The sequence below is a fragment of the Hemicordylus capensis genome, chromosome 4 (assembly GCF_027244095.1).
Source record: "Hemicordylus capensis ecotype Gifberg chromosome 4, rHemCap1.1.pri, whole genome shotgun sequence".
NCBI lineage: Eukaryota > Metazoa > Chordata > Lepidosauria > Squamata > Cordylidae > Hemicordylus > Hemicordylus capensis.
In genome coordinates this window covers 306,454,095-306,466,127 of record NC_069660.1, presented here as the reverse complement: position 1 = coordinate 306,466,127, position 12,033 = coordinate 306,454,095, and the positions used below count along the sequence as shown (strand labels likewise).

Here is a 12,033-nt window from a genome sequence, read left to right as displayed (position 1 = left end):
CTTTACCTTTAAAGGCAAGTCAGAAACTACTATAACTTGATACCTGCCACAAGAACTAGATGCATTTAGTTTCGATGCCTAGAGACACGGGTTTAACCCCACCCCACCCCCACCCACAGAAGCTATTCACACGATTGATCAAAACCGGGCTAGCAGAAGCCAACCCAGTTTTGATCAACCATGGGAACCACCAGGCTCGCTGGTGAGGCTGGTGGTTTCTTGGCAGCTAGCCCACCTAACAACCTTTCCCCTTAAACAAGGTTAACGAAGCGAGCTCCATTAACCTCATTTTGTCAATCATGCATCAACTGTGGGAGGGAGAGGGGAGGTGGGACCCCAGGAAGGCACCGCACGCGGAGTGCCTTCCTAGGGTTCGGGGGGCCAGGGCACCATGCAGTGGTGCTCCCCTTCACTCAATCCCCAGAGCTCCCGATGGAGCTGCAGCCGGGTGCAGGAGCGCCTGACCAGTTTGCACTGACCCTCACACTGACCCTCCTGGCACTTCACACCAGTCGTGTGAACTGCCTCACAAGCTTTCATTTATACCACAGAAAATCAACTTATTCAAATTCTGTAGGGCTAGAATGAATTACATAAACGTGATTTGATTATTTGATTTAGTAGCATGACATTTATTGTATTGATTCAATGGATGGTAAATGTGTTTTCCGTTTAACAGCAATGAAGGTGGTGTGTTATTCAGGAGTTAGTAATCCCCATCTAAATTAAATAATACTGAGCTCCTGCTACACAATGTGCAGAACAGCATTTTGCAGAATCTGAAGAGTGGGGCAAAGCTGGATGTGACTGGAAGTCATCTGAACTGCTTTAGAGCAAAGGATGAGGCGTATCATGGATGTTCTTACAGAAAGGACGTAATGTCATATGACCTGTCCAGTCTCTGCATTGTCATTCCTGGCTCAGTAGTGGGTGTGCAGGCTGAATCTGTATGCAACATACTACAAAGTCCTGGACTCAGGACTTGTAGAGGGTTCTTGGACTTGAAGAGGAGAGCTGGTCTTGTGGTAGCAGGCATGACTTGTCCCCGTAGCTAAGCAGGGTCTGCCCTGGTTGCATCTGAATGGGAGACTTGATGTGTGAGCACTGCAGGATATTCCCCTTGGGATGAAGCCGCTCTGGGAAGAGAAGGTTCCAAGTTCCCTCTCTGGCATCTCCAAGATAGCGCTGAGAGAGATTCCTGCCTGCAACCTTGGAGAAGCCGCTGCCAGTCTGTGAAGACAATACTGAGCTAGATAAACCAATGGTCTGACTCAGTATATGGCAGTTTCCTATGTTCCCAAGTCCTGGCTGACAGGTATTCTGCCCTAATTGACTAGTGAAATATAAGTCGAAAGAGACATGAGACTTCTAGACTCTTGATTGGGGACAGAAGAAGAGACAGGAGAAGAAACAGGTATATGTGAAAAACAAACAAGATCCTCCCATAGTTACTAGAAGCACCGTTCAGACCCTCCTTAGTGGAAGAGAACTGTCCAAACCGGGGCTGGACAAGGCAGGCTGGAGGCATAAGCTCTAATGGGAGCTGTTGAGCCAGCAAAGAGCTAGCAACGGAAGGCTCTGATGTCTTGCTAAGGTCCTTCTTGGACTCCTAGCAGCATCTTTCTGGTACTCAAGTAGCATAACCCATCCATTGTTTGATGTTTAATGCAGCTGATGGAGAAGACAAAGCAAGTCTAGTAAAAGTTGGTTAAAAGACAAAGTAGTTTGCCTTTCCTTTCCTGATGAGAGTGCTTTATAGGTTCCTCTGTAGCATTTTTTTCTCTGTGGATTTTAAAATATATAAATAGGGGGGAAATATCACCACAGGAAGCTAATTAATTTCCCAGACTGTCTTGCTAATTTCCCAGAAGCCTCACAAAACTGTCTTGCTCTCTTTGCAGAGCTGTCATATGAGACCAAAGTTATTTTTTCCCTTTGTCTTCTGTTTTCTGTTTCAGTATTCCCAGATGAGAGATGAAGTGTTCAAATCAAACTTGGTGTGTGCTTTTATGGTCCTCGTATTTATCACTGCAATCCAAAGTTTGCTTCCTTCCTCAAGGTAAATACAAAGTCATCCAAAGAATGGTATTGCAAAGAACCATTGGATTAGGCTGAGTCTGGATGAAGGCAGGTATAACATTTTTTAAAATGATGGAGGCAGCTGAAATGTTCCATTGCTACATACTGTACATGTGTTGTTCTGTCCTGGAGCAAGCTCTAACTGGGGGAGGGAGAAGTTTCCAGGTTTTCCATTGTTCAGGTTGAACTGATGAACAGCTATTAGCTTGTGCCTGGGACATCACCATTACCAATTCTTGGTAATGCTTTGCAACTGGGTGAATCAAGTGATTTGGATTCAAACTGAATCACCCCTCAAAAAGATAATTCGATTCAAATTTGAAATGGATTTTTGAAATTCAGTTTGAATTCAATTCGAGAGCCATTTGACACTTGTAAAAAAAAACCATTCAGGCCCCGTGATTGGTTTAAAAAAGCGCACCAAAACAGGGTCTAATTGATTCATATTTGATTCTAATTCAAACAGAATTTTCAGACTAAATTCAAATCTGATTCAAATTCAAAATGAATTTTTAGAATTTGATTCAAATTCAAAATGAATCAAAAAATGTGTTTTGTGCACATCGCTATTTCACAACTTCTTTTTTATAATGTTTGCTATTTAGCAGAGAGGAGAAAGTGAAGGCTTAATGCAAATCTTTATAAATGCACATGTGCCCCTAAAAATAAATGGTTTTTAAAGCAGAGAACCTGCCTGATATGAAGATGTGGAGGAGGAGTGTACACCTGAACCAGCATTTGACTTTTTGTATGTTTGTGTAACACAAGCTGCAAAGCTAGGTTACTCCACAGGTGAAGAATCTGCCCTCTCAAGAATTCTACATCCATCTTTGCCCTCATATTTTTGCAATTTGTGTTCTATTTATCTGAAAATTTATTTTAATAAGCAATTATTTTGTTGTAGGCAACAACTAGGTCTTGATCTTTACTGATGAGGGGGAAATTAAAATTACACTCCCATTCATGCTTCTAATCAGGGTCAGATCCAATGCTTGTTTTTGATTAACTATGCTATTTAACTATAGTGGTTTGGCTGGGAATCCCCAGAAATTCCAGGATTGCATGTCATTCTCCATGGGAGCATGTGAAGCTTGGTGGTTGTGGGTAACTCTTTAACCACTCCCATTATGGATCTGAGAACATGGCCTTTTATGCACAATCTGTATGCATGTTTCTGTCATATAGGACAATGAGCTTGCATGCATGGATCAGTCAATCTGTTTTTCTTCTGATATATAGTCAATTTAAAAATGTTTCCTCTGATCTAAGCTTTTTAATTTTAAGAATACCTGAAATTTCTGGTGCTCTCCCCACTGCCCAGTGCCCCAAATTACCTGGGCTGCTTGAGCTAAAATCCACCCTCTCACAGTTTCCCCAAATCCACTGAGTTGGAGAAAAATGTGGGCAAGATGTTTGACTGCTGTGAATCCACAACTTTAATATAATAATTAGTGATCCAAGAATTCAGCTTCATTGGCTCCGCGTGGGGCATCATCTTTCATTGTTAGACATCTGTCTAGCTTTTAGCTTTTTAGCTAGAAAGTACATCCAAAAATATGATCCTTTCTTTCCCCCTTTCTTTCCTTTCTTTCCCCCTAGGATGATACCAATGGTCATTCAGTTTTCAATTCTGATCATGCTGCACTCGGCTCTCGTGTTAATCACCACTGCAGAGGATTATAAATGTTTACCCCTTGTGCTCCGGAAAACTTGCTGTTGGATTAATGAGACCTACTTGGCCCGAAATGTCATCATCTTTGCTTCAATTATGATTAATTTCCTGGGAGCCATCATCAATATTGTAAGCATCCAAGGGGACATGGGAGTGTCTGCATGTATCAAAGGGCATTAGGTGGAGGAATAGGGAGAGAAAAAGAATGTATAAATTATTGAGACAGATGGTTTTCTCAGCCACCATAGCTACTAACAAATGTGTTTAGGAACCAAGGAGGATTTAAACATAGCCCCCCAAAAGTCAGCCAATCTGCTATTTGAAGTAGTGTGAGATCAAATGTCGGCTGATTTGTCGCTTGTGAAGATTATCTATTTTTGAAAAACATACTCGTGGCTGCATTCCACTCAGTATGTTACTTGCTTTCCAGCCACATATGGTCGACTGTGATAATATGGCTTCTCAAGGACTAATATAAATAACATTAAAATCAGATTAAATGAACAGAGATCTCTAATCCAGTGCCATGCTTGTGTATCTCTAAACAGTTGTGGCCAGGAGATTGGAAAGTGTGCACTACAGATCTAAAATTCTGCTGTCAGAAATGCTGGGATTCTGTGATTCAGAATTCAGCTCCAATTGAAAGGGTCAAGCTAAGAGCACCTTTCATGAGTGGCTGCTACAAGACCAAGGACTGTTTCTCACTTTTTATTAGTCCTTTATTGTGGCCTTAGGCTAGAGCAGGGCTGCACAACATCAGCCCTCCAGCAGTGTTGTGGGACTACAACTCCCATCATCCCTGAATATTGGTCATTGTGGCTGGGGATGATGCAAGTTCCAGTCGAACAACAGTTGGAGAGCTGACTTTGTGCACCCTTGGGCTGTGGGCAGGGAAAGGAAAGAGCTTAGTTTATGGGTTCTCAGACATGGAGTCCCCAGAGGCTGTTGGACTACAACACCCATCATTCCCAGCCATAATGGCTGAGTCACTTCTGCTGCAATTAAGTACATTTGTTCTGGATCGGGATGATGAGTTGTCAAAGTTAGTTGTAAGTGAATCTAATTGAAGCCAAAGCAGCAAGTTAGTTTTTACTTTTTCAATGAGATCTTCAGTGCAATCCTGTACAGGTTTACTCAGTCCTAATGTGACCAATTGGGCCCAGGTAAGCATGCATAGGATTGCAGCCACAATCATGGCTCACTTTGTGTGGACTGGGGCCAGTCTGTTTAGCAAGTTAATAAATTAGAACTTATAAATTAGAACTAAATAAATTAGTTAAATTAAATTATAAATTAGAACTAAATAAATTAGAACTTATAAATTAGAACTAATAAATTAGAACTTAGATTAAGCAATGAGGGTGCATTTTTAATCTTTGAGGCTTTATTTACTTAGTTAGTTTTGAGGCTCTTTTGTCAGCCTTTTATATTCCTGTAATGGGGAATGAAAAAGAAAATATTAAAAATCAGGCTAACCTGAAATTCCCCCCTTTTATTTTTCCTCTCCAGCAAATTTCAGGGGTGTGTGAAATGGCATGGGCAAAATGGAGCTTTCTGGCAGCACTCCTCTGGTTATCTGGTGTCCACCATTTTAATTTCCCATTAGTCCTCTGGGAATGACACTACATTGTCATGTAGGTCAACCTTAGGGACTTATGGGAAATTAAAATGGTGGCTGCCCCCTGTGCAGAGGAGCATTGTCACTGTAAATCAATGTCACTGCCAATAAAGAAAAAAAGGCATTTTTGAGGAACTGTTTGACCCTCTGCCCTTCCTTCAAGTGTTAAGTCCAAAGTTCTCAACAGAGAACATGTGTTTCAGCCTTCATTAAAGCTGTTCTTTTCTCCTAACAGTGAATGACTGTAGTGAATAGCAGATTTGAGCCCAACCTTTGTCTCAAGGCAAGCCCATGGTCGGGGGAGAAAAATGCTGTTTAATTCCCTCCATGTTTACTCAACAAACGCTGTTCCTTTAAAACTTAAATTGGTAGAAAATATGCTGCCACCACACCCTAATTGTTACAGAATTCCCCCCCCCCCGCCGCATTTGGGTGAATATCCAGGGGACTCTCTCTTTCTCATTTACCAATGGAAAAAATACAAAAACCTCTCCACATGCAGCTTCCACGTGGTGGGAAAACTTGGTAGGTTGCTGAACAATTAACATTGAGGCATGTTTGCACCAGAGTAAAAACCCCTTTTCCTGAGTTAAAAATCCACTCAGAGGCAGGTAAAATCCAAAGAACAAAAAAAAGGGGGGGGGGATGTTATTCAAAATACTACAGACTGCTTCAGTCTGAGGCTTTCTCAGCTTTTAGTTACAGGTAACAGAAGCACTCAGTACTTGCAAGAATACTTTCAAAGAGCCCTCCAGCTGGTATTTGGAGTGGCACACTTTAAAAATCGTGGTTACCCAGTTGCAAAAATAATTCAAAAAGCACCCCCCCCCCAGTTTCAAGGAACCTTTAAATCATCTTTACAGGGTACAGAGACTTCTACAGCACCCTGGTTGGAATATAGGGCTCAGGTTCAGTTGCTTTTAGTAACATTACAGATAAAAACACTATAGACCAATTGTAAGGATTTGCAAAAGCACAAAATCAAAAGAAATCTAACGCAGGCTACCTAACACATGGTTGCCTGCCTAAACCTTTCCCCGAAGCCAAAGCCCTTGGCTTCCTTTCCCCTTGAACTCACCCCAAACTCCAGGAGATAATTCAAGTTTCCTGCAATCCTGTGTCTCAAGGATCTGCAGATGTTCTTCCATGAGACAAGTCTGCAGGCTGGCTATTGGCCATGAGGCAGCCAGACTTCATGGCTGGTGCTCATGAAACCTGCTCCCCATCTTCTCTCATCACCCTTTTGGCTCCTTCTGAGAACAAAGACCCCCTCCACTTCCTGCTGCCAGACTCTCTAGGTCCTGGTCACCGTGTGCTGAGTGGCTGATCCCAAGAGGTCACTGCCTGACAGACAGGACAGGGTTCACTTCCTGTTCACTCTTTAGGGGCAGGATGATCACCACAATGACCACTTTTGTTTATCATCATTTTACACTTTCTTCTTTGGTCATATGCAAATATATTTATATTTAATGGATCAATTAAACATTTTTTCAGTTAAAAAGCAGATGATTAATCCACTAAATTTATTTAATTGGTTGACAGCTCTGGTTTGCGCTTAAGTGACCATTTTAAGATTTTGGTTCACTACGCTGGTTTCAGAGCCACAGGTAGGGGTGTGCACGCAACCGCCAACTGCAGTCCAGCACTGGTGTGGGGGTGTACCTTTAAGAGTGGCGGGAGGGTTTACTTACCCCTCCCGCCGCTTTCCCGCTTGGTGCCATAATGTTTAGAGCAATTGGGGCGGCAGGACACCTCCCTGCTGCCCCTTCCCCGACGTTGCTTGAAAAAATGCCCAGGAGTCCTTTGCGCGCGCACGCACGTCACAGAGACGTGCTCTCATGCTCTCTTTTTGAAGACGTGCTCTCTTTTTGAATGGCCTCCGGACCGGTCCGGGCCCATCCCTAGCCACAGGCTATGGTCTTGAAGCTTTGCCTTCTAAATAAGTGTCTCTAATGAGCCAGCATTTAAGAAGTCTTTAATGCCATGCTGAAGATTTTGCAAACATCCCACAGGATGCACCTGATTTGCTAAGATCACAGTTATTAAAAGACCAGATAATAGGGCTGCAAGATGAAACATCCTTAGAAAGTAATTATGTGGACTTGAATCTAATTAAACAAGCTATTAATTGTGTTTTAGAGAGTGTCAGAGGATCGTGTCTGCCAGCTTAGTGAAATGACCAAATCTAATTATTCAGAACTAATAATAATGTAAAAGAAAATGCTACACATTTTCATTTCCAATAATGGTCTCTTACATCATGAATGATGTAGGGCTTGCAGGGCTTCTCAAACTTGGATCCCTAGATGTTGTTGGACTACATCCCCCATCATCTCCTAGCCATTGTGGCTAGGAAGGATGGGAGCCAGACATCTACAAATTTAGGCTTAGCTCATTAGCCAGCCATTATTTGTAGTCCTCACCAATTTTCTCTCTTCCCCAAGATATTTTTCTGGCACACAGTTGGAGGACTTAGGAGAGAAGCAGGTCTTCTGTCATTTGCAGTGGGAGATGGGAATGGTAAGAAATGATGGGATTCCTCTCCTGCTGCGCAGAAAGAATTCCTTTTTTCTTCTTCTTACCATCTCAAAAATGGCAGTGGGGAAGAGATCTGTGTGGTGCTGGGTGATCTGCTTGCCAGAGGGCTGGGATCACTCACCACTACCCTTCAGGAGAATGCTGTGTCATCACATGGCATCTGGGGCGAGCAGTGACCTCTAGTTCTCTCTCTCTCTCTCTGTTCAGTCATGTCCAACTCTCAGTTGCTCTATGGATCAATGCACTCCATGCCATCCTATCTCGTACAGCTTCCTTTAATTCCACCATAGTCATTCCAGTGCCATTTTTTATAATATCCAGCCACCGAATACAAGGCTGTCCCCGTCTCCTCTAGTTACTGGCCACCAAAATAACCGCAGGTTTGCTGGGTACATTTCACCCAACACCTCTGAATTTGCCCCTACTCCTGGAAAATGGCAGAAATCCCACCCTCATTTAACTGATCGGGAATGAGGTGATGAAATGGGGTGGCCGTTTCAGCTCAGGCCTAGTAATTTATATATTGACTTGCCCATGGCATTAATTTTTGGTCTTCTTTGTCTGCAGCTGTGGTGTGATTTTGACAAACCAATGCCTTTTAAGAATCAGACATTCAATTCTTCTGTCTCTTTTACGGACATTTGCTCCTACCCAGAGGTAATTCTGAGTGTATTGTTTTAGAAGTGCTGTGTGTCCATCAAAGCCATTGCATTGATCCAAAGCTCTGCAGGAGAAGATAGATCTGAATGTGCCGTGGCAAAGCTGTCCCCAGTATTAAAGATGATACAGAAGCCCTTGATTATCTGAAGAAAAACACCCCATTTGCATTTTGGAGTTTCCAGATGCAAACAGAGCCCCTGGATCAGGCTGTACAAAGCAACCTGTTTTTACAAATTGGTCCAACCTGTTTCCACTGCATAATGCTGCACTCATAACTTTTAGCTGCTACTATAGTCTCTGCTATATTATAGTAGATGGAGTAGCACCAAGACCAAAATCTCATCTGCATCCATTAAACTTCCTGGGTGTTCCCTCTGGACAGAGTCACTAGCCTCCAGATATCTCTGCCAACACAGATGGGGCTACATGAAAGAGCATTTTATGTCGTGGCACCCAGAATGTGGAACTCCCTGTCAGTAGGGGATCTGTTTAACCTCCTCTTTACCTGTGTTCCGACACTGACTGTAGCCTATTCAGACATACCATGTGTGCATTCAGGTGTGTGTACACACACACATATATCTATACGTGTGTGGATCACTGTACACAGGGCCAGCTCAAGGGTTTTTGGCACCCACTTCCACACATTAAATATAGAGAAAAATGAGACGTCTAGAATGGACTTTTACATGCATTTATTCGGCATTCTCATTCAATGACATCCTCTCAGCCAAGAGCTTGCGTCAGTCTGTGTGTGTCAGAGTGACTCCGAGTAAATGTAGCTTGACCAACAAAAAAAAAGCCTTTTGCAGTGTTTCAGATAACAGAAAGAATATGTAGATTGATCTACAAAATGTTTCATCTGCAGTTCTTTATACCTAGACTATTCAACAGAGAGATAAAATACTTGTGTCTGCTTTGCCGTCCCTTAAAGCTTGTCACCCTACACGAACGTCTGGCTCACCTATATGGTTGGGCTGACCCTGACTGTAGATGTGCTCATTTTAAAAGTGAACCGGGATACAGCCCCCCCCCCCTGAAATGCAGGGTAGAGATAGGAAGTGCATGGCTGTATATGCATTGAACATAGCGTGGAAATAATTGTACCTGCTGCATATACATTTGCACCTATGTACACTGGCTGACGCACTGCACAAGGAAATACAAGCAGCTGGAGACCATTATTTCCAATGGGTGTCACACCACTGCATTTGAGCAACTTTGAAATGGATTGGACTGGCCCTGCTCTGCAACACTGTCAGCACTGTTTACACACACACCAACAACCCAGCTTTCCTCATGCAGTATGTCAGCCACTGTACACAGATTTTCAGAGCATTCGATATAAGGTGCTATTAGGGCTAGTAGGTTGACTCTTGCAGCAAGCTTCTACTGTTTAAACAATGTCTTCAGGTTAACTAGCTCCTTGGGGAGTTCTTCTTAATTGACTTTTAATTTGCTGCCCTTTTGATTTTTGTTTTGAATTGTTGTTGTTCAGTACACTCTTGGTTATTTTATTCTGCTTCTGTGTCTCCCTAATTTTATTTAAAATGTACTCCACCTTGAGTGCTTCTCTTTGGGGATTTGAAAAGGCAGGATATAACTCTTCGGACAGACAGATATTGAACCAGAGTAATGGCGTGAAAATATTCAAAGCCGAAACAAGCTTCTAGCATTTATAGTCAAGGCCAGTGAGAATGAATGAACTGTAACAGGTACAATTTGCATCAGTGCTGAATGCTGAAACTAATGTTTCTCCCTGCAATCCCTATTAAGTATTTTGTCTTCACCGGGATCTTGGCAATGGTGACCTGCGCTGTGTTTCTCCGTCTCAACTCTGTCCTTAAGCTGGCAGTGCTTCTCATTATGATTGCCATCTACTGCCTCCTGACTGAGACCATTTATGCTTCCCTGTTTCTACGATATGATGACATCAATCATAGTGGAGAGTAAGTGTTTAATGCAGCTTAAATGTGTTTTGTTTTGGTGGGGATCTTTAAGGCAGAGGTCTTTGTTTAAGGCCAATGACAACCCCCGTCAACCCTAAGTGCAGCTCCCTGACTTATTGTTTATTCGACCTGTGTGAAGCTTCAGCCAAAGCAGAATACTCTTCACAGCTCCCCTGGCACCATGCAGAGACAACCATTCTCACTGGGCAGTGCTGTGCTCTGCCCAACACTGGGGGGTTATTTTAGGGGACATGGGGCCCCGTTGAGCCCCTACACCATCTCGGAAGGCGTGCACAGAGTCCTGGAACGTGTATCCCGTCCCAGTGCTTTCCTCTTACAGCTCTTAAGAGAGGGCTCCGTCTCTCTTAACGGGCCTTTCCAGCACTGGAGAAAGAGCCGTACTGTGCAGAGGTCAGCACTCTGGGACATGGCTCTCATATCGGAGGGTTGTGTTTTTTTCCAAAGTGGCCCCCGCTTGGAAAATAATGAAAATCATTGCTTTAAGGACAGTGGTCCATAAGATAGGTAGCATTATATCTCCATAATGCTGAGGAGCAGAGGGAAGCTGGTGGCAGCCCGTGTTCAGCCACTGCTGCAGTTTCCTGGCCCCGCCCCCTGCATCTGATGTCAGATGCAAGGGGCTGGCAAGCCACACCCCCGCATCTGACGTGAGGCATGGGGTGTGGTCTCCTTCCCAAACGGGGCCACGGGGCCCTGTTTGGGTTGGAGATCGACCCCACTGTTTTGGCAGTGAGGCCAGGAGCGGCTCTCCCTGCATTTAAAAGTATGGAGCCGCTGCACACTACATTGGGGCTACTGCTGACCTGGAAGGCATCCCTGAGGCAGTAGAGACTGAGCGTTCATGCAAGCAGGGCTGCTGCAGTTCAACCCATTTGTGGCAAAGGTGCTGCTTGCAAAACTGCCTGTTCTCTACAGCATTGGAGCTGCCTTCCGGGTCTGCAGAAGCCCTGGGATGGAACATTATCATGGGCAGAGCCGCCATTGGGCGAACGGGTTCAAAGAACCCAGGCTGCCACCCCCAGGGGCCGTGCCAGATGCGACAGGCATTATTTTGCTCCCAGACAGGGCCATGTGGCCCCGTTTGCCCGGAAATCAGCCCGTGCTGCATTGACAGTGCTGCTGGAGTGATTCTCCCTGCCTTTAGGGGCTGATGCAGACCTGGAAGGCAGCTCCAATGCTGTAGAGAACAGGCAGTTGTGCAAGCAGCCCCTTTGCCACAAATGGGTTGAACTGCAGCAGCACTGCTTGTATGAATGCTCAGTCTCTACGGCCTCAGGGATGCCTTCCACTTCAGCAGCAGACCCAATGTGGTGCACAGGGGCTCCATACAACTGTGCATCATGCTAGTGAGTTAATAAGGCCTCCTGTCAAAGCAGGATTCATGGTACAATGTGTTACCTAAGTTCTGCCCTCAGACCTTATGTGCACAATGAAGAGAGTTGAATGAGTACAAGACTGCTCAATCACAGGGACTTTTAGATTGCTGAATCACA

At 44.1% G+C, this 12,033-nt stretch overlaps 1 protein-coding gene across 3 annotated transcripts in view; it reads left to right on the top strand.

Annotated features, from left to right (window-relative positions):
• Nucleotides 1-12,033, top strand: part of ADCY8 (adenylate cyclase 8) — a 196,553-nt gene that overhangs the window by 149,223 nt on the left and 35,297 nt on the right. For all 3 annotated transcript variants that reach the window (XR_008306004.1, XM_053244776.1, XM_053244775.1), the window contains 4 exons: nt 1,959-2,059; nt 3,679-3,880; nt 8,478-8,567; nt 10,347-10,519. Coding sequence is in view for 2 of the 3 variants with exons in the window: in XM_053244776.1 (XP_053100751.1) it covers nt 1,959-2,059; nt 3,679-3,880; nt 8,478-8,567; nt 10,347-10,519 (566 nt within the window). In the remaining variant the exon portion in view is untranslated. The remainder of the gene's footprint in view (nt 1-1,958; nt 2,060-3,678; nt 3,881-8,477; nt 8,568-10,346; nt 10,520-12,033) is intronic.